The 23,594-nt window shown below is 39.3% G+C and overlaps 2 protein-coding genes across 3 annotated transcripts in view; both read left to right on the top strand.

Moving 5' to 3' along the window:
* The first annotated feature begins 1,703 nt into the window (after positions 1-1,703).
* gngt1 (guanine nucleotide binding protein (G protein), gamma transducing activity polypeptide 1) lies at positions 1,704-2,655 on the top strand. 2 transcript variants are annotated; one of them, XM_012860030.3, is made up of 3 exons: positions 1,704-1,814; positions 1,951-2,049; positions 2,181-2,655. In XM_012860030.3, exons 2-3 carry the CDS (start codon positions 1,954-1,956, stop codon positions 2,304-2,306), a joined length of 222 nt encoding a protein of 73 aa, XP_012715484.1. In that variant the 5' UTR covers positions 1,704-1,814; positions 1,951-1,953; the 3' UTR covers positions 2,307-2,655. The 2 variants fall into 2 exon arrangements, with proteins under 2 accessions (XP_012715484.1, XP_012715488.1); XM_012860034.3 differs by having other exon boundaries at positions 1,728-1,818.
* Positions 2,656-4,196: 1,541 nt separating this feature from the next.
* Positions 4,197-23,594, top strand: part of zgc:85777 (acyl-CoA/acyl-ACP dehydrogenase) — a 30,104-nt gene continuing 10,706 nt past the window's right edge. The window contains exons 1-2 of the mRNA XM_012860204.3: positions 4,197-4,421; positions 9,880-10,000. Of these exons, the coding sequence (XP_012715658.2) occupies positions 4,221-4,421; positions 9,880-10,000 (322 nt within the window). The 5' untranslated portion in view covers positions 4,197-4,220. The remainder of the gene's footprint in view (positions 4,422-9,879; positions 10,001-23,594) is intronic.

Here is a 23,594-nt window from a genome sequence, read left to right as displayed (position 1 = left end):
TTTTAACCAGAGGCCAATCTGGCCTTTGGCCAGGATCTGGAAGAACGGACCAAGGGTCTCATTTATAAAACGCTGCGTAGAATCCATGCCAAAGGTGTAGTTACGCCAAGAAAAAGAAAATAGCGTACGCCAAAATATAAAACTTCTGATTTAGAAAACCATGTGCATACACACCAACATGCAATTTTCATTTATAGATCATAACCATAACTAAACGTTTGCGAACCAGGTTCCCCCTCATGTTCTGCCCTCAACAGGCCCAGATTAAACTATACATTGTCAATGCAAAGTGCCTCAGGAATCTGTATTAAAAATTAGTCAGTTGATTTTATTTTATTTTATTTTTTTCGCTGAGGCTGTGCATCCTAAGGCTGTGACAGCGGGAGGAATGGGAGGCTTCCCCCGATGATAAGCGGCATTAAAGCGCACCTTCTATATGCTCTAGGGTTTGGAGAGCGGGCTAAAACCCAGCACCTGGGGGTTGTAGCCACTGTCGCCTGCTGGTTATACCAGAATGCAATGCTTTCCACCTAAATCTGCATGTTACCCGGTCATTATCATTGGCCATTAAATCTTTGATTCTTGAAACCAAGTTCCATCCTAATTCTTCCATCTACAAGGTCTTCCAGCGGTTCTGATGCTTCCACCGCTCAGCATTACACACGAGTGTATTTGACCGTTTACTGCAATCAAAGTAATTGCCTCACACCTTGTCACTATAATCTCTTAATCTGTGGGACACGCCACCCTGGTGATCATAGGGGAGATGAATGTGATGGTAGAAAACGCTGATGAAATGTTGTGTGACTTTTATTTAAAATGGATTATGGGAATTTTTTTTTATTTCACTGGATGGTGCAGGAGACGGATATACATATCTGGGCCTTGTCTGGAGTAATGCAGGTGGTGCTCTGCTCTGCTGTGGAAAAGTAAGAACAGGGATAAAAGAAAAGTAATTAATTTACCAGTCTGGCTATATTCTGAGCTTTACCTGTGGTCATGCGATATGGATGAGGACCAAAAGAATCAGATCCCAGATACAAATGGCTGAAATGAACTTCATGTGGCTTGGTTCATCTTCTGAGATAAAATGAGAAGCTCTGCCATCTGGAGTTGAGTTGCTGGTTCTCCACTAAAACCAAGGCAGCAGAGGTGGTTTGGGGTTCTGAACAGGAGGCCTCCTTGGCACCTCCCTTCAGAGTTTTTGTGCAGACATGTCCCATTGAAGAACCTTGGAACTGGCCCAGGAAATATGATTCCTTCCTGCTTCCTTCTGGGACCACAGAATGAGCTGAGCGGGCGACAAACGACAGATGAATGACTCAACATCACTGTTCTTGTTGATATTATCCATTTTACATAACATTGTACCCTTGCTGTCACTAAGGTGTGACTTGAAGGAGTCCGGTACAATCATGTTCAGACCAATGATGCGTCTCCGTCTTGACAGGTGAAGGCTAAATACAGATTAGCCGTCTTATCAAAATGCCCTAATACGTAAAACACCACCCACTGCCCCACATATCTGACTCTGAGGAAACCATCGGCCAAAAAAGCTCAAATTCTGATTCAGTCTGCTTTAAAGAGTAAACAGATTCAAATGTTTTCACGTCGATACGACTGAAGCAGAGGCCTCTGAGGTACCTTCTCCTCCTTTGATGGTGTTCCAGAATAACTGGTCTGATCATTCGTTTTAATCAGATTAGCAGATTAGAAATGTTGGTGCAGATTACTTTATAACCCAGATTGAGGGGAGAGGAGAGGGATTCTTCGGCAGGATTTTGGCGGTGAAGGACTGCTACCTGTGAGCACTCGTAGGTACCTTCCTCTTCTATAAGTGGAGTTGGGTGAAACATTTTTTTTTTTTTTTTCAACCTCCGAAACCAACACCACCCGTTCGTCACCTCGAGCGAGCTTTGCATCGGCTGACCATTTCCTTTTCTTTGACAGAGAATGCCGGTCATAAATGTGGAGGAGCTGACAGACAAGGACAAGGCTGTGATGGAAGTTAACCAACTCAAAAATGAAGTAAAGCTCGAGAGGTGGTTGGTAAGTTTATCTTCCCCTCATTGTTTCGATTTATAATATCCAAATGAGGCTTTTCATCCAAGCGTACAGTTTATTTCTCAGGGATGATATTATAAACCAAAATGTCCACACGTCTTGTCTGATCATTTTAGACATCTAAATGCTGTGAGGAAATCAAGGAGTACATTCAGGCTGGCGTGGAGGAGGACATCCTGGTCAAAGGCATTGCAGAGGACAAGAACCCCTTCAAGGAGAAAGGTGGCTGTGTGATCTGCTGAAATGAACCCGAGGAGCTTTTTCCTATCCCAGATTAGTACCCAAGGACATTCTCCCTCCCCGTGTAAAGTGGATTTGCAGACTGAGAAGACTAGAAGGACACGATAACGACATAAGTTATACGACTGCACGAGCTACCCTGTAAATGAATCCAATACTTCTTTGGGAGCAGATTTGTAGCCTTATAATGTCATCATATGAACAGATAAAGACAATGAATAAGAGTTTTTGTTCTGCATGTGTTCTAAAGATTCCTCCCTCTCACGTGACATATATAGTCTGAGTAAACGGGCCTGTGTGTTGTTTCGTACACTGAAGCAGCTGTCATTAAACGTGCATGTTGATAACTCAGCCTGTTTCTGTGATTCCCTGTTTTTTTTCCCCTTCTGTTTAATATACAGTAACAGATGCATAATCCTTATGTCGGCATTAATTCTGGAGATTATATTTTATTGTCATAAAGCAATCAGCATTATTAAGGTATTTTTTTAATTGTATAGCTGATGATGAAACAAAAAGTATCCACAGACATTAATAACAAGAATCATTTCATTAATTTACTTTTTTTACGTCTCATCAGATTACAGCCTCATGAAATACTGCATATTTAAAAGTGGAAGAATAAGGAAACATGTCAAGAATTATTTGATGATTATATTATTTTATAATATTTTTTGATAACAAACTTTTGCTGCAGTTACAGCTGCATGTTGTTTAGGCAGACATTCCTCTAAGGGGTTGACTGTTGTAATTGCACATTAAAGACTTCAATTTTAGAATGCTCCTCTTAGCAAAGCAGGTCAACCTGAGGGAACGAAGAGTGTCTGTTAACACCATTTTCAAGAGTTGCCAAATGTTCCCAATTGGATTTAGGTCTGGACTTTGACTAGGACATCCTAGCACATAATATGCTTTGATTTAACCCTTCGATAGAGGCTCTTGGACAGGTTATTATCTAAGGCTACTGGAGGGTTACCAGAAAATAACCCTCAGACCCATTATGAGACCATATGCTGGTGCGGTTGGCCCTGGGTTCGCCCTAATGCAGGACAATGGTAGACCTCATATGGCTGGAGTGTGTCAGCAGTTTCTGCAAGAAGAAGGCATTGATGCTATGAACCGGCCCGCCAGTTCCCCAGACCTGAATCCAATTGAGCACATCTGGGATATCATGTCTCTCTCCATCCACCAACACCGTCCATGTTGCACCACAGACTGTTCAGGAGTTGGCGGATGTGTTAGTCCAGGTCTGGGAGGAGATCCCTCAAGAGACCATCCGCCACCTCATCAGGAGCATGCCCGGGCGTTGTATGGAGGCCATACAGGTGGAGGCCATTACACACTACTGTGTCTCATTTTGATTTGCTTTAAGGTCATTACATGAAACCTGGATCCGCCTGTAGTGTGTTTTTCCACTTTAATTATGAGTGTGGCTCTAAATCCAGACCCCAATGGGTTAATAATTTTGATTTCCATTGATCATTTTCGTGTGATTTTGTTGTCAGCACATTCAACTGTGTAAAAAACAAAGTATTTAATAAGAATTTATGCAGATCTAGGATGTGGATGTGTTATTTATGTGTTACCTTTATCTTTTTATTATTTTTCCCGTTATTTTTTTAGTATATATATATATATATAGATAGATATCGTTCAAAGAAAAGAATAAAGTCTTCATAATGTCTATGTTTCTGCCACGTCTAATAACTTATGAAAAGGTTTATTAGACGCTTACATATAAATATAGATATATAATCTGCGGAAGCGTCTAATAAACTTTTACATAAGTTATTAGACGCGGCAGAAACACGTTATTAAGACTGTATTATTTACTTTGAACGCTTTCACGCTTTCAGCCTTTATAAACAAAAAGGCAACACGCGCATGCGCAAACCAACAGCTGAGCGTCAACAACCATGGCGCTACGCGAAGGAGCTCTGCGGGCGAAGCTGCTGCTCTGCAGCCGCACTTTGTCCAAATTCGCCTCGTTTTCATTCGCTCGCTCGCTGTCCGAGCACGTGTCGTCCCAGTCTGTGACCTCCAAGCCCCCAGAGATCGCTGACGACCATTTAATCTACACACAAGAGCACTCCGCGTTGAAGGAGGCCCTCAGGAAGGTATGCAGGAGTGCTAATGTCAACATTTATTCACAGCGAACCTAAAGCCGGGAGCTAACAAGTCAGGGCTGAGGCTAGTGTGACAGTTTTGGATCCTCTTATCAGCTTGTTCCACGCAAACAGCGCTGTTTTGTCTGGTGAAAGCAACGAAAACTAAAGCTTTCTAATAAAAGTGGGTGAGAGGTCACAGTGTTAGCTTGTTTTGATTCCTCCGCTGCCTGATAGCTCGTGTTTGCTGCCTGTCCTGCAGAGATTTGAGGCTCCCTCAGCTACATAGTTCCTCACTGCTGTCTGACAGCGCTCTCCATAAGTATGTGTGGGAAACTGAGCGGATGCTGCACAGATTCATGGCACCAAAAACAACCTGACAGCCGTCCTTCATGACACCCCTCCCACCTTCAGCTGCTGCTGACTTGCACAGCATCCGTCCTCTGACTCCTGCATGATAAATCCTGCATCTTCACGTTCCCCCAACTCATTGGTAACCTCACAAAGTGCAACACAAAGTTATCATTTGGAGAATGGCAGAGGTCCGGACGTGTTGAGGGATTCAAACATAATATGCCAAAGAAGTTATTCGGTTATCTTCAGATGTACTTTATTTAGTTATATGTGTAATGATCCAAATTAAGTTTTGTAACCCTGATTTCCCCCCACTGTTGCTGAATAGACATTTGCTAGTGATACTAAATCGGATTTGCATTTAATTACAACGTAAAAGGTACGCAAACTAGTTTGGATGCAACGATAATATTTTGCATAAATCAAAGGTTTTTAGGTACCCAACCTTTTGTGTCTTCCTATTGGTTGTTTTCTTCCTCCTTTGACAACATGTGATTAAAGTAAGGTCTCTTTAATTTGCTCATATGGTGGGAAAAATTCCTCTAATAGGAGACCGATTGACTGTCCCAAACAGGGATCAGAACCATACTCAGTTTATTTTATTTTAATTCAGCATATATAATATCAGCATTTTGTGAATTTTATATAAATATCTAAAAACTACAAAGAATGAACTACACAGAGAAATTGCTTCTGGGTTAAGCTCATCCATTCGTTATTTCCCAAAGGTCATCATTTTATCTGCATCTGCTTCCATTTTTTCCCCAAAAAATAATGCGCTTGACCTTTTGCTTATCAGTTTAATTCTCTTGGAAGTTCGTAATGTTTGCTGAATGATCTAAAAAAAAAAAAAGATGAAATCTCAGTTATAATTCGTATTGATTGTACCTAATTTGTCTGAGAATAACATTACTCAACTGACTCGTTCTGTTTCCCGTTGGGCCCAGTCGAAGAGGAAATTAAAATAACTCAGAGCGGTCTCCTGGTGGTATAGAATATTTTTCCTAACCGGATTTCATGACAGTAGGCTGATGTTTGGGTCATGGTTCATCAAAGCGGGAAAGAAACACCCTCGGTGCCTCGATTAACGCCTTGTCATTACAAATCCCCGCGGCTCTTATTTCATAACCAAAACAGTCGAAAGACTGTTGAAAACCGCAGAAGCACGAAGTGGCAAAGGTGAGGATCGACCAGGGAAGATGCATAAAGTGTTACATTAGTGTAACAAGTGTTACCTGTTATCTGTAGCAGCACTGCTGAACTGTTTAAGTCTTCCCATTTATATGGGTTATCAGATATTTGATATGTTCTAATGTTATACATAATCTCATAAATACTGATTGCAGATTGCTTAAAACTGCCTTATATCAGTTATCATAACATGGCATGTGGGGCTGTTTACGGTTTCTTTCAAGCCAGAATAAGACAATATGATCTTGTTCTGTGTTTATGTAAAAGTCTCTGACTATCTGACTTTAGGATAAAAAATAAAAAAATAAATAAAAAATCATTTTTAAGACCCTAATTGTTGCCTGTGTAGGAAAAAATAAAACAAATTTCTTGTCATAGCTACAGAAAATGGGTTTACAAATTCTGACACGCCCAGTTTTTGTTTCTGTCTATTATTTCGGCCAAAGAATTAGTTTGACAATTAGTAATCAGCGTGACTCATTTTTAGATTTGTGTTACCGGACTAAAGTTGGAAATGAGTTTTCATGATGGCCACAAGAGACCCAAGACGATGGGAGCAAAAATATTACTAAAAGTCTCAAGACTATTTGATTTTAGAATAAAAAAAAAAGAGAGACAAATTTCAACCTGTTTGTTAAAATATCCTTTTTAAGACCCTAATTGTTGCCTCTGTAGGAAAAAATAAAACCAATTTCTTGTCATCGCTACAGAAAATGGGTTTACAAATTCTGACACGCCCAGCTTTTGTTTCTGTCCATTATCTTAGCCAAAGAATTAGGTCGACAATTAGTAATCAGCGTGACTCATTTTTAGATTCGTGTTACCGGACTACAGTTGGAAATAAGCTTCCAAGATGACCGCAAGAGACCCAAGACCATGGGAGCAAAAATATTACCCAAATTCGAGGGAAGCGTTTTGTCTGGCTACACTTGTTTTAAAGAATGACTAAAGGCTGAAAATAGTCCGGCGCTGGGAATACTGGGAAGGATGGCCATGTGGAAAGGAAATCCAGAACAATATGGTGGGATTGCAGGAAGGGGGAACTTGACTGAGAATGTTTTATTAAAAGAATTCACTATACAGTAGCGTGTGTGTGTATATAAATGACTTACAGTTAGGGTTGTAGGAAGTCCCTATAGTCAACGCTCAAGGCTACAGTCACAGAGTGCCAGTAATTCTAAAATTAACTTTAACTCACAGGCGTTCATAGTCCTGCATGTGTTCAAAACGCTGCTGCCATTGAAGATGACCAACAGATTTCCCAGAGATTAGTAAGAAGAAGTCGTGCATTGCTTTGCTTGGGTTCCCTTGAGGATTTCCAGAAGCTTATCAATAAGTTCACGGTCATTTGGATAGGTAGCACCAACCAATCATTAGAGTAGCAACATTTCAACACTACGGCTGAGCCACGCTTTAGAGCAGACGACTGCAGGCCAAACTTCACACAGTTCAAAAAATACAAAAGGGTGTGAGATTCTGCTAATCTACTGAATTCACAGTGTATCCTAGGTTTTTGCTGAATTCTATGCAGTAAGTCCAAAATAGCAATGAGTTGTTCATTATACTGTATATATTTTAGCAACAGAAGAAATATATGCTGCTTATGTTTTAAATGAAAGCATGTAGATCACATTGTATAATTTCGTCTTACTTTTTTTGTCAGATTAGATTAGATCAGATACACTTTATTCATCTTAAATCTGGGAAATTCATGTTACAGTAGCAAGAAATTTATCTACAGATGGCAATTAACCGTGTCACAATAAAACAATCGATACTGGCATTAAAAATTAGACGCAGTCATCATCTCCCACCAATCTGTACCTATTAATAATAATAATAAAATGAGTGACAAAGACTATTTGACAAAACTCTTAATATACATTGTATATAGGTACATTTCAGATACAATTCATATTCATGAGATATATTTGATGAATATTTCTTAGTTTTTTGCTCTCTCAGTTTACTCCCCTTGAAATAAAATAAAATTTTTTGTAATGACTTCATAATTGCTTATATAATTAATATGTATTGCATATATCCTCCGAAAGCTCAAAACGGCCAGCCATATCGTAAAATATTATTTAATGGGAAAACCCTCTTCTAATTTTGTCATCTCCAGAATAGCTTATCCAGTAAAAAGCATCAGCTTTCCAAACTGAGCATGCTGAAACGCTGCGTAATGAAACATTTTTGACCCCGTCTTACTGAAAGTCAGCTCACTTATGTGAAATCCGTCAGCTATGCGGCACCAGTTGAGCAAAATAAGTTTTTCGAGGACGTCTAGGATTACATCCCGATGACCTTTATGTTTTGCTTTACAGCAGCTAGCCGGCCCTCCCTTTCCCTCCTCACTATCTGAAATTTGAACATGAACTACAGGTTAAGCGAGAGGAATGCCTGTTTTCTTTTTCTTTCTTTTTTTTAAGTTTCTCACAGTTTGTTCTTTTTTTTTGGCCTGACGATGGTTAGCTGGCGTGGTTTTTGTGTATTTTGGCAGGAGTAAATGACTCTGGACTCATTTTGCAATTTTGGCAAAAATATTTGACAGTTGTCTGGAGCTGTTTGTAAGGACTTGACAACACATGAACAATATTTGATTTGGTTTATTTTAAACTACATTAGCTTCTGTTCGTGGCTTAAAAACGAAAGATTAAGTAGGTTTTTAAAGTTGGTCTTTTTAAACATTTCTTGTATTTGGGGAAAAAAACTACTTTTCTTTAGAGTAAATTGCATCAAGCTGCAAAACAAAGTGGTGTAGATACTTTTTTCTTAAAGGATCACACTGTGAAACCCAATATTATTAATGAAGGGAAGCGTTTTCATTCTATTGAATGAAACTTACCCAACTATTCATCAAGTAGTTAAAGTATAACAAGCTGATATAAAGTGGTTGATTACTCAAACCTGCAGTCACCTGCTTTACAGATAAGCTTGCCAGATGTAGCTTTAAAAAAGTTCTACCCTTATAGAGCGTTGGATGGTCCTCTTGGACGTTCCGTGCCATAATTAAGCACATTTTGTTGCAACGGGGAATATTGCCAAACAACCAAATTTGTGAAAAGCCAGGAAAAAGTGTTCGAGGTCTCTTTCAGCTAGCGTCTCATTACGATATGACAGGATATATTTGTGGTTTTGAAACTTGCTATTCATGACCTTGATATAAGGTTATGATGGGGGAGGCACGTACGTGGAGTGTTGCAACACCGCGCACCTCAAAGGAGGTGCTGAGACCAACTGTACCCGGTCATTTGGCCGCCTGTGTCCGTCATGCTAATAACAGCTAGCGTTAGCTTATGTTGTCCGGGGAGGTTTACTTCTAAACTGACCTTTTTATTGTTGCTTTCAAACAGCTCTGCACTCCATTCAGAATTACCACTTCAAAATGTTCTAATTGGCCGTTTTTATAGAAAAAACACGATGTGTAAAAACAACCATTGAAATGTTTTCTGTGTAACTGGTTGAATTCTGATGTGTTGAATGGCCAGAAGAACTCTTGGCCTCAGACACCATCACTACTGAAGTGTAAGTATTAGCCTTCAACGTCCCCATCTTTAAAAAGATGCCGTGACACTTTTGCATACTTTCCTGGCACTTAGAATAGCTGAAGACTCCCACGCAACGGATTCTGCAGGCAGTTTCCTCTGATATGTAACAACTTGTCTCCGTCGGTGTTAAAAGACGTAGACTCTAGAACAGAAAAACTGTTGTATGTTGTTCTTGTACTATTGCATGTAGTTTTTTTTTTCGCTCCCTTTTGACAAAAGGGAGGAAATAAAACATTTTCATGCAGACACTTCTGCTAATATATCAGAATAGCACTCATTATTTACTGGACAAGATTGTTCAGATTTAATGCATAGTTTTAAATACAGGAACTCCCTTAAGATCATGCTTTGGGGCTGTTGTCTCTGTGCTGCAGCTCATCGACCAGGAGATTAACCCTTACGTGGATCAGTGGGAAGCAGAAGGGATGTTTCCGGCCCACAAAATCTTCAAGATACTGGGAAATGCAGGCTTCCTTGGAGTGAACAAACCAGTTGGTAAGTTGGCCAACTTAATATCAGCTGCCACGCGGAGAAGTTGGTGTTCTGAAAGAAATTAGTTTTAAAATTACAAGGATGCGCTTATGTTCTTTGTGAATTTGGAGGTGAGGAAGACACACGCTGAAGATTGGGGAATGTTTTAAATATGTGGATGGGAGCTAACCAGTGTGGGCTCTCATAATAAGCTAAGAGTTTTTCCAATCTAAAAAACACAACATTCACAATGAAAGAATCGATAGAGACTGTATTGGTCTCTGCAGCTTACGGTCAGTCTTGTGTTTTCTGTGAACCCGCTCTACCATACCGCTAATCTTGCTTGCACAGAGAGCTGCAGACTGGAGATCTGAAACAGTACTTCTTAAAAAAAAAAACACTTAAAGTAAAGCCTTCAATTCTTGAAGCAGGAGAAACTCTTTACTGTAAGCATAGTCTGCACTAAATTCTGAAAATAATGTTACTACCTAAGAGCTATAGCAGTACAGAAGGGAAGAGAGCTGAATGAACATGCTACAGCAGCAAACTATATATATATATATATATATATATTAGGGCTGGGCAAGTTAACGCGTTAATTTCGCGTTAATTCATTAGACTATTAACGGCGATATTTATTTTATCGCGCATTAACGCATGTTGCTCACATCATGCTTTCAGTCAGTGTCAGTCAGCACGCGCGCTGACTGCAGCACGCTGTCACGGCAGCACTCTCCCCCTCCCCTCTCGTACATGGCTCAGCGGCGCCAGCCAATCAGCACGCAGGCTCAGCCTGGCCCGCGCACTCAGCTCTCACACAAACTTAATACACAAACAGCTGAGAGAGAACGCAGCAGCGAAAAAACATGAACAGAGGAAGTAGCACCGTTCGGCTTTATTTTAATACCGTAAATGAAATCAAGCTGTATGTTTTGTAAAAAGCCGGTTCATTTAAGTGGAAACACAACAAATTTATCTAAGCACGTGAAAAAACATGAAAACGTCGAGCCCCAGAAACGGAGAGAGGAGACGAAACTTCTCTCACTGCCCCGACAGACCCACAGACTGACGTCTCTGACTGAGGCGTTTCAGTCCTCCAGGGAACATCCAGGTAGATCAGTGGATGGATGGATGGATGGATGGATGGATGGATGTTACTGGAGCCCACACATAACATGTAATTAAGACCTTGAAAGAACCCAGTACATATATTAAAAAGTGTTATTTAAGATAAGATAACATTAGCTAATCCTTTTTTTATCCCACGACAGGGAAATTTATAGGATTAAAGCAACAGGCAGGTGCACACAACACAGACAAAATTATATAAGGATTGAAATATATAAGAGGTGGATTAGCGAAAAAACACTGAACATAACATTATTATTATTATTATTATTATTATTATTATTATTAAATTGTAATAATAAAATAAAAACCACAAAACCCAAAAGGTCAACAGTTTCATGATACATCAAGCTTAGGGACTGGCTAATATACAGCAGGTCAAAAAAGGCCATATTTTGGCTGCAGTGCTTGTTCTCTTATGAAGAAAAGATCAACTAGTGCACTAAATTCAATAGATGGGTTGAAAATATCCAGTATAAAATAAGTGCTACAAATGTTACAACACTTTTGTTCATATGGCAGCAGAACATTAAAATAAAAGTGCTCTTTACACTACTTTTGAATTCATTCTTGGAGTTTGTAAATACAATGCGATTAATCGCGATTAATCGCGATTAATCAGGGCGATTAATCGCGATTAAATATTTTAATCGTTGCCCAGCCCTAATATATATATAAAATGTGAAAAATTAATTTCACATTAATTTTTTTAACTTTACAAAACAATTTTTAAAGGACCAGCAGGTCGATATTGAAATGCAGCTTTGAATGTTCAGTTGTACTGAAGCAGTTTTTTTTTTTTTTTTTTTTTTTTGCTTTAATTTCATTAATAATGTATTGACATTTATTAAACCTGGGATATTGTTTCGTCCAGGTGTTGGAATAGATTTCGGTAACAAACCAGTTTTCCATTAAATTATCCTTATTGTCCTAAGTGTATAGCATTAGGGAGCATGATGGTGCCAGCAAATCATATTGAACAGCCTTACAAGAACTATGTTGCCTCATTAGGCAAACGACTTCTTAATGACAGCAGCTCTAGATCAAGACGTTATAAAAAATAAATAAATAAATAAAAAACGATCCACAAACAGAACTTTTTTCCTCTGAGTTATACTGAACTGAAGGTATATCAGCAAAAGGTAATGCCAAAATTACAATGCCGTACGACATAAAAATCCGGGTTTACATCGTTACGCATCTGACGGTGTAGCGTTCACAATTTGATCACCAGAAAGACAGGAAGCCACAAATCATTTTGATTCGTTGAACGTTTCCTCCACACGACTCTCAACGGCCTGCAGCCTGACCATGTGCACCACGGCTACAGAAATGACACAGCCCAAATATTACAACAATTACCGAATAATATTACTTAAGCTCCCACTATGCTGTTTGCACTGATAAAGATTAAGCTATCTGACAGGCAAGTTGAAAACTGAAAGTGGAGCTGATGGCTTGCCATACTGTCCGACTAATTTGTCGGATAATTATCCAGTCACTTGGAGGCTCTCATAGAGAATACAAATTTAATTTGCAGACAGTCAGCTGGCGCTTAAATTTGGGGTGGGGGTGGGGGGAGTGCATGGCCTCTTTGTGTCTAAAACATGATGATGTCATGTGGAGAATCTTGATCCCAGTAGACATGGGCCATTCAGAGCTGGAGCACATCTAAAGTGTTCAGAGCTGGATGTGTCAACGTAATGTGTCAACGTACATGGCAAAATAGGAAACACTGTGACAACAGCTTTAATATCCGGATCTATAGCGTAAATTACAACAAATCCCAAATGCTTCAGATTATGTTAAGGGCACATCATCAAGCTTTTATGTAACCCATAATACTAGACCGTTCAAGGCGCAGCAAAATGGCATGTAATTCAACAAAATAGAAACCAAGTTTGTTAGAAATTAAGATTTAACAAAAGCAGTGTTTCCAAAGTCAACGCGTCAGTTTGACAAATAATCATGATTTCAAAATCATCAAAATAGTAGCAAATGTTTTTGCTGTTATGGAGCAGATTTACAGTTAATCCCCACAAAAAGTGACTCATGTTATCGTTTTCGTGGATTGTAGTTGGAAATTGCCCAAACAGAGAGGGGTTTGTTAATGGGTTTAGTATCAGTGATGGGTCTGAGTATGCCTCGCATGCTGGGTTTGGGGTTTGGACTTGAGACGCTTAACATTCTTGCTTTTGAAATAAAATAAAAAAAATAGGTTGGTAACTGACATTCTTGAATGCATTTTTCGCCTCTGAGTAATCCTAGATGCCGAACATTTATTTAAAAAAAAAAAGAAAAAATCTGTATTTTTGGCACTGAACTCAGTTCGTATTGTGAATTTCATTTGGCGAACTATACTAACATGGAACCAGATTAATCATCTCTGCTTCAGTCGACATGACAAATGTTCTGTACACGTTCTGTTTGTGGATCTGTTTTCAAAACTCCCATGATAAATGTGTAACACCTCCTAAAGCCTGGAAAATCCTGGTCAAAGCTCAAACGTTGCTATGAAGGATGACATCTCGAAACTAGAGAAGGCAGACCTGAAGGCCCATCAGTCAAGACACATCATTTCAGGGGCAGGTCCTTGACTCAGAAGAGGTGGCTTAAATTTTTGCCTGAATGTCATGATTCAAAACAGCTGCTCCGGCATACTTTCTAACACATTTCCACTCGTGTACCCAGCACGGTTTTGTCTGGGGTGGAGGAAGCAAATTGGATTAGGAGAGTACAAGACTACTAATGTTTACAGTTTAGCTGAATCATCACTTCTGGGTTTGTGACTATAAAAAGAACACTTTCGATGTCTCAGTGGCTTCTGTGTTGCCACTGCAACAGACTGGCGTCGCCTAATTATTTCTGGCCATTCTTATCCTCGTGTTTCGAGAGAGAATGACAGCATAAGCTGTGGCCTTCGATGCAGAAAAAGAACAAAGTATGTGAGTGACGGTGGTGGATAGTGAGTCCCGAAGGGAAGATTGCACCGCGAGTCTGTAAGTCGGGAGAGGAGGGAAGGCGAAGGAATTAAAATATGCTGAGCAAGCAGGCATTAGGCATTAGATGACAAGATTAGAAAGGAGCATCTGCCCAGTGGTAGACTATGGGAAAGATGCACCGTGCTTCAGTGTAGCAATGTACTACTTAGATGAGAGGCTTCCTTCTTTTTCCTCCATATTTAATGGCGGTCATCAATTACAGACAAGTGCTTCAGTGTCATCAAGCCACAGGACATGTCTTTTCATGTTTCTTTTTGGAGTAATGGCTTCTTCCTTCCTGAGTGGCCTTTCAGAATATCTTGCGCAGGACTTGCTTCGATGTGGATAATGACACTCGTCACATCGTGCACCAAAACCAGAGCCAGGCGGTTGATGTATTTTACCCATAATTTCATGGACCAAAGCAGTGAAGACGTCCCTTTTTAAAATAAGATCCGCTACGGCTGTGGCTCCCTTTAACTCAAATCTTCTGAGCCTATAAGAATTTAGGGGCGTACGTACGTTTGTCAACTGCAGTTTCAACATTAATGGCCGTGTTTTGAGGTAATTTTCAGGGGACATCAAATTTCCACTGTTTATAAAAGTTGTACACTGACCACATTGTTTCAAAGTGTTAGATCTTCAGTGTTGTCCCATGAGAAGGTGTAATAAAATATTCACAAAAATGTGAGGGGCGGACTGATTTTTGTGAGATATTGTACACACATTAGAGAAGACATTGTTGAGAGAGGTAGTCATAATTTTGTTGGCTCCAGCTATCCATATCTACCTCCAACATGTTTGCTAATAATGGTTTATATTTAACGTCGTTCAGATTATGACATATATGCAGGGGCTGTTACTTCCTATCTTTATAAAATCCAGGTTTGTTTTTCCAGATAAAAACCCAACTTCTAATTTTTTTCTTAACTTTAGATATGTGCATTCCTTAAAAAGTTGTGCAAGACTGGACCTGATTGCAGTTGTTTTTAGATTATTTTTACTCATAGCTGTAGGGACAAAGACCAGGACTGCAATATAACTTTCAAACAAACAAAAATAAAGAGTTTAAATAAACTTAACATGATGTTTATGATCGCTGTACAGTGCAGGGCTGGTGACTAATCAAGAACATTTGAGAAACACTACTGTTTCACATGCTGGATTAAATGAGTGGGAGAAGGGATTTATGAGCTGGTTTAATGGAGAAATGATTCATGAAGTACAATTAGAAAAGTGCAAAACTTCCTCCAAATGACATATTCTCTTCAAAAGCATACTTTTCCAATCAATGATAAATGGGCTGAACATATACAAGTTATTCAAAAGGCTTTTACACCAACATATCCAAATTCAGATCTGCTCCAAAACTAAAACCTTAAAAAGTACAAACATTGAAATTGGATTAATAACTTTAGGAATATTCTAAACATGCATTAAAAACCGTCAGTTAAAACTACATTTTAACTCGGGCGTGTCCAAAATGCCATTTGCGGCCCCTGCACTAATCTTCTGCGGCAGGTAGGGACAAAACAAGTTATTCATCTTTTAATAACGACACTTTTTACATTGTCTTTAATCTCATAGTAAACAGGACCCCATCGATCCGATGACTTTAATTTAAATGCAGACTTTGTCACATTTAAATCTGCTTTTAATGCATTTATCAATATTTACAAACGGGTGATCCTCTCAATATGGCAAATGAGCCAAACCCATGTTTTAACAACTGGATGTACAATGTTTTACAATCAATCAATCAATCAATCAATCAAATTTTATTGTCAATTACAATTTGCATTGCAATCAAAAAGTTAGTTCCAGTACAACCGTCCATCACATACACTTCTGTTTCCTAATTTGTTTAATTAAATTTATAATATTTGGAAGAGCAGATCATATTTTTTTATTATTTTTATTTTGGTTATTGTCTTCTCTGATCAGTTATGCTGCTACCCCAACAGATGATGGCGGCGGAGATCACACTCTCCACAACTTACCTAGTCATTTCATCTATAAAAGCCCAGAATGCTGTTAATTGTTACTATGAGCATAAAAATGTGATGGTTTCTTCCCTTACCTAGTGTCTACTTTTTCACCAATATGTTCCTTATTGCTTTCAGCCAGGTGTGGCCGCTGGCAGATAAAAGCAAATTGACCAATATATTAACCCATCTCATACAGCTTGACCCATTGGCCATTATACAAAAAACGGCCAACAATTTCTTTTTTTCCAATTGAAATTAGTTAGATAAGGGCGGGGAAAGCCAACTATTCACTAAGAACAGTACATATTTCTTGGATTAGGGAACGCATCATTTTATCAGATAGCTTATTTTATGTAGTTGGAGGTAAAAAGTAATTTTATTACATAATGTTTTTTTACAACACACCTAACATTGGTATAGTAGAGATTACATTTAATTATAATCAGGTTGCATAATTTCCTCTTAAGAACATATATAATTGCTTAAAATAGAAACATTTAATAATTGGTCATGGACGGTATAAAGCTAATGGCCAAAAATGCTTGTATTAGTATTAGTTTGATGGTATTTTATGGTATTGTCCCATTTGAGAATATCATTTGGGGTAACAAAAACAAAATGAATCTGTTTTTGGAACTGTCCAATGGACAAAACAGATCATCTTCCAAACTCATATTTTCATCATTTATTTAAATGTTTGAGCTGCACGGAGTATTGAATCATTATGTACAAAATTTGCAATTATAAATCCCTGCTCGGATGAGGTAAGGGAAGGCAAATTTATTTGTATACCACAACTTAGTACAAAGACAACGCAAATTGCTTTACATGATTGAAACGTAGGAAAAGAAAAACAATAAAAGCAGTTTCAATAAAATGTAGAGAAAATTGAACAAAATAAAACATGGGAAAATGGAAACTAAAAGCAAACATTGAAAACAGTTGGACTACTAACTTAAACTAGTGATGTTTCAGTGAAACTAGAACTGTCAAAGCCAATCCTAATATATGTTATCAATCTTGATTTAAAGGAACTCAGGCTTTCAGTACTTTTACAGTTTACAGCCTTTTACCAGGCCCATACATTTACGTCGTGCATGGCAATATTAATTTATCCAATTGGATGGGTCCCCACATCTGACCAAGATGCTAAACCTCACTGAGAGTAATGGAAACTTTGTGGTAATAGGCTAAAATGGGGAAATAAGAGTGTAAAAGAAATGTGGCCTAATCGCTCATCTATATCGTCATTACAATATTGCAATTGCATGTTTGTTTTTTTTGCAATCTTACTCAACTTTTTTGAACCACTTTAAGGCATCTGTTTACAACTTTTCTGGCCATCCAGTGGAGCCATCCCTGTGTGGTTCAGCGCTTGACTTTCCACTCGACACTACCTCTCTAAACACGAGAGCAGGAAGTTTTTCCAGCACCGCCGCGTTGAGGGAGAAGTCAGAGATGACCCTTGGCTTTCCGCCTGTTTTCCTCTGCTTTGACAGCGAGGAATCTGCAGATTATAACATGGAAATGGCCTTGTCCTCAGTTTGACAGATACACCCTGGCAGCTTCCACATTTTCCCTTTTGAGTGAGTTTTTGAAAATACAAATGTTGAAATCAAGTACCTCCAATTGAGATTTAGGTCTTCAGGCTTCTTTCAAAGTAAGTTTTACAGGCTAGACTTTAGAATATGCAAATTAGGTTAGTCTAGTTCAATATGTTGTATTGAATCCTAGAGCAAACATGAAGAAGAAGGTGCTTTGGTCAGATGAGACCAAAATTGAACATTTTGGCCTGCATGGGACGTTATGCTGTGGGTGGCTAAAACCTTACTTTGTACATCATCCTGAACACACCCTGCCTACGAATGTGGCAGTATTATGATGTGGGGAGGATTTTCTGAAGCAAAATCCAGGACAGCAGGGCAATGGCCCTAGACGTAGAGCCAGAGCCAAAATTTGAATGCTTTACAACAAAGCACATTCATGTTTTAGACTGGCCTGGTCGAAGTCCCAGACCTCACTCCAATTAAGAATTTGAGAATCTGAGCTTCAAGTAATGCAAAAACTGCCATCTCTACATGTGCAACTTGGAGAGACGACACCCAAAAGAGACACGGTGTTGACTCGTCTAAATGCGTGCAACACTTTTCCTTCATACTCTGCGATGTCCGACAAGCTATGTCATGAGAAACATCTGTGTATTGTTCACATCACCACGGCAGCTGACTTCCCTCTCCCTTAGGAGCTCATATATGGAGCACCACCCTATGTGAGCCTATGGTGAGGAACATCTGCGCCTCCAAAGAGACATATGTGTGTTTCGGGGGTCGACGTTTGCTACAGAACTCTGTTTGTTTTCCTTCTGCTCGCTGGTTGAACCAGACAGCCCGCTGTTTAGTTTAAAGCAGGGTAGACCTAGTGCCACCTCTGCTCACATCAGCCGCTGCAGGGCTTCCAGTGCTCAGAGGCCTATCAGCGCACAGCTGCACCGGTTTCCTCTTATTTTTGGCTACACCCAGCTCTCCCTTGTGTACTTATCCCACTTTATTGCTGCCTCCTTGTGTCTACGCTTTGTTTGGTCCCGTTTCTTTTTTTTCATGCCCTTGGCGTTCCACATGACTTTTATTTTTTATTTTTCTTATTACCAGTCGGACAGGTAATCAGGGTAGTAAATTCCCTTTAAATTATTCATAGTCGATTAGCCCTTGCTTCTGTCATTTGGTTTGTTTGTATTTACTGAGTGAAAAGCTTAGGCGAACCTCGTTACTTTCAACCACATGAGATCCATCCATAACGAGTAACTGTCAGTTCTCGTTTGCTTGACCAGGCATAAAACGGTGATGTTCACTGTCTGTGTTGTGACAGCTAAGGAGGAAGACACGTTTGAGTTTAGTACCTTTTGAGACTCAAAGATGAAGTGTTTCATTGTGTTCTCCTGCAAGGGAGAACTACCAATTTGACTGAGAAAGTGAGATTGTTGCAGCGTACAGTTTGGATAGGCAATGGTCGAATGCTGGCTGTTTGTTTGTTTTATATCACAAACTCTTGTAGAAATTCACTTCTCAGACTTTTTCACCATTAAAAGATGTTTTGAAATTCATCCTATTCATCCAATTCAGGGAGACGACTCCCTGTGGCTCTACGCTTCTCCAGGAGTGAATGCTGCTTGTCGGGACTTTGAAGCAATCAACTGGTTCCCTTATATAGGACATTTTTGACCAATCTGTATAATATGATTGAATTTGACTTTGTAAAGTGCCTCGAGATGACATGTTTCATGAATTGGCGCTATATAAATAAAATTTAATTGAATTGAATTGAATCCGTCTTCTTTGCTGCATAGTCGGAGCCCCTCGGTCTGAAAAGGCTGCTTGAAAGATAAAACTCGCTCGTTATGAAATAGACTACCTCGGCTCACCGATTATTTCCAGTGGCGACGTTGTACGGTGCTCTAATGGAACCATTAGTGGGATAGGTCAGACAGAAAAAGTACCAATCCCCATCATACAGGCAGGTTTAGGGCTTTGCAAATAGCATCGGAGTTTGTCGTTCAATCACGATTCTCTTGAATATAGTTATTTCCCCAGTGCAATACGTTCACATCCCTATTCTGAACTCCTGTTTATCTTCATGTATTTAGTTTTTAGTTTTAAATCCAGATTTTCAGAATTTTCGCAACATGAGATGTAGATGCTGATCTAGAGACCGCAGTGGCCTCTTGCTCCATGAAAACCTTCGATTTTTGGCTCCATTCGCTGCTGGAAGGACAACCTTTAATGATGTAAGAGGTAGGGTTGTTCAGTATAGCGGTACTAATTTGGTACTGGAGTACTGCGGCATTTAAAACACTACTATACTGCATTGTGATGGAACTTGTACTTGCAGAGAGAGTGTTGGATACTTTGGCGGACACACCTAAAAGCGTAAATCGGTCCGCAGTTTACTGTTTTTAGCGAGCAGTGGGTGCTGCTGCAAGCCCTACCCCTCCCACCTTCCAAGCACTGGAGTCAGTGCTTCGTCCTGCTGCTGCATGCGGAGGAGGAGGAGACCCGTTCCACTACATGTCCACATTTCAAAGAATCACACATGTGCAAAGCTGCCACTGATCCTGCCCTGGTCTACAAAGCGGAAGGTTAATGTAGTAATTTTTTCCATGAAACATCGTTGCACTAAAATAAATCTCTGCTTGAAGAGAGAGAGCAGCCTCTGCCCTGCGTTAAAATGCTCGGCTCAGGCTGTGTCTGCAGTTTGTTTGAGCTGATGACGTCACGTCATAACTATCGAAGCTTTCTTTTCATTACTGAAGTTTGTTTTTTTATGGTAATATCCCGACTTTACTCTCATATCATCACCGCTTTATCCTGGCAATATTATGACCATGGTCTCCTAATTCAATATTGTCTAAGTTTGGCCCAATCCATGCACTTTTGACTCAGTAGTTATATTGTTTTGTGTTCTCTATTTATTTGAAACAGTATTGAAAAGTACTGAAATACATGTTGGTACCGATACCAAAATGTTGGTATAGTGACAACACTAGTGTGAAGGATAACCAGCCTTCATATTATAACCTGGTCACTGGCGGCAGAGGGAGAACCAGAAGAAGAGGAGGCCATGAGGAGTAGAGCTGTGGTCAGAAATTCCCACAGCAGTTTTGCAGTTCCTCCATTTTACTAAATGTTGAAGATCAGCTAAAAAAAAAAAAAATTGCAGATTCATCAGAATCCAAATTTTTCCCATTGAGTCGTGACTTGTGTATTGACATAAACAGCTTAGATCAGTGAAGCATGTTTTCATTTCAAAGCTAATCACATAAACATGGAATATCTTTGATGTTTTAAAGGTATACTATGCAACCAGGGTTGATTTTCCAGCGAGGCTCCCCCCAGAGGGCGAAAGTAAATGTGCACTGTCATAAAGATGCTCAGCTGTTCTGGTTTCTCAGTCAAGCCAGGCGCGGTTGTTTTGAGCTTAACAGACAGGCGAAAGCAACGAAAAGTGGAAAAAACGGCAGTACAAACAATGACTAACACAGTGAAAGTATGAACATCAAGCTTCCCGCAGCGCTATCTTGGCGAGACGCGGCCGCCGCGGTAGCGTCTCGCCAACATTAAAAAAAAAAATGTTAAAAAATAAATAATAATAATAATAAAACTCGATATGCTTGCATGTTTATTTGACGTTAACACGCGGTTCTTTGTTGTTGCTTTCGCGCGTGCATATAGTGAATGGCAGGGCAAAAACACATGGAGTTCTCGCCGTAAAGCAAGATCGACTCTCGCGGTCTAGCACGAGACTTCTGAGCCTGTGTGTGCGGCCAAGGGCTCTTGCAATTGCAAGTGCGGTATTTCCCCCACAGACCACCATATACACATGTGTGTGTATATATATATATATATATATATATATATATATATATATATATATTAGGGCTGGGCAAGTTAACGCGTTAATTTCGCGTTAATTCATTAGACTATTAACGGCGATATTTATTTTATCGCGCATTAACGCATGTTGCTCACATGCTTTCAGTCAGTGTCAGTCAGCAGGCGCGCTGACTGCAGCGCGCTGACTGCAGCAGCACTCTCTCGCTCCCCCTCCCCTCTCGTACATGGCTCAGCGGCGCCAGCCAATCAGCACGCAGGCTCAGCCTGGCCCGCCCACTTAGGTCTCACACAAGCTTAACAAAGAAACAGCTGAGAGAGACCGCAGCAGCGGAAAAACATGAACAGAGGAAGTAGCACCGTTTGGCTTTATTTTAATACCGTAAATGAAATCAAGCTGTATGTTTTGTAAAAAGCCGGTTCATTTCAGTGGAAACACAACAAATTTATCTAAGCACGTGAAAAAACATGAAAACGTCGAGCCCCAGAAACGGAGAGAGGAGACGAAACTTCTGTCACTGCCCCGACAGACCCACAGACTGATGTCTCTGACTGAGGCGTTTCAGTCCTCCATGGAACATCCAGGTAGATCAGTGGATGGATGGATGGATGGATGGATGTTACTGGAGCCCACACATAACATGTAATTAAGACCTTGAAAGAACCCAGTACATATATTAAAAAGTGTTATTTAAGATAAGATAACATTAGCTAATCCTTTTTTTATCCCACGACGGGGAAATTTATAGGATTAAAGCAACAGGCAGGTGCACACAACACAGACAAAATTACATAAGGATTGAAATATATAAGAGGTGGATTAGCGAAAAAACACTGAACATAACATTATTATTATTATTATTATTATTATTAAATTGTAATAATAAAATAAAAACCACAAAACCCAAAAGGTCAACAGTTTCATGATACATCAAACTTAGGGACTGGCTAATATACAGCAGGTCAAAAAAGGCCATATTTTGGCTGCAGTGCTTGCTGTTCTCTTATGAAGAAAAGATCAACTAGTGCACTAAATTCAATAGATGGGTTGAAAATATCCAGTGTAAAATAAGTGCTACAAATGTTACAACACTTTTGTTCATATGGCAGCAGAACATTAAAATAAAAGTGCTCTTTACACTACTTTTGAATTCATTCTTGGAGTTTGTAAATACAATGCGATTAATCGCGATTAATCGCGATTAATCAGGGCGATTAATCGCGATTAAATATTTTAATCGTTGCCCAGCCCTAATATATATATATATATATATATATATATATATATATATATATATATATATATATAATATAATATGTACATACATAATATTCCATTTCACTTTTTTCTATTTTAAATATATATTATTTTCAGTTTCAAATGATTTCTTTTTCGAACAAACTTTCTGACCCTAGTTTAGCTCCATACTACTCCTCCTGATGCCTGGGCACCTGCAGCACTCCATAGTTTGGCTCCACTTCATCAATGACAAATTGTTTATTATTTTAACAACTGGCTTCAGGCATGGTGTAATGTACTTATACCTGCATAAGTCTTGCAACAGATGTTGAAAGGCAAATAAAAGGAAAATTAAAGAGATGCATTCTTTTCCTTGTGTTCTTTTTTTTTTTTTTTGAATGACTGACAAATTTGAGTTTATAAACTACTGTGTGACTCCATTAAGGACCTGAGATTTTTGTAAATTTCTGCACTGTCAAAAGAAAGGAAGCAGAAACCAGTGTTCCTTTTTTTTTTTTTTTTTTTTATCACAAATCGGTCTTCTAAAGGATCAAATCAGGTTTCATATACCAAGCAGAACAGATGGAATGAGAAATTACAGTGACCCTTATCTGCAGCGTGCTGATCGGCAGCACGCTGTAATTACACGAAATTGCAGAGGACAGAATTAAAGATAACATCCCGGCATTAATCTGAGTGCATGCTCCTGTGCTAACAGCTCTCTTCTCAGTGATTATGTACAGAGATCTGAGTATGTGACGGTTTTATCACAGGGAAAACAGAAAAGATTAAAGTCAGCCATGGAATGTGATTTCAACTTTAAGGTGTTTTTTTATTAAAGATTGACATATTATTTCAAAGCAACTGCTCTTTCCTTTGTTTTTCTTAATAGCAAGA

The sequence above is a fragment of the Fundulus heteroclitus genome, chromosome 13 (genome assembly GCF_011125445.2).
Source record: "Fundulus heteroclitus isolate FHET01 chromosome 13, MU-UCD_Fhet_4.1, whole genome shotgun sequence".
Classification (NCBI taxonomy): Eukaryota; Metazoa; Chordata; class Actinopteri; order Cyprinodontiformes; family Fundulidae; genus Fundulus; species Fundulus heteroclitus.
Note: the sequence above shows the minus strand (reverse complement) of the source record. Positions and strands in the feature narration are given on the sequence as shown.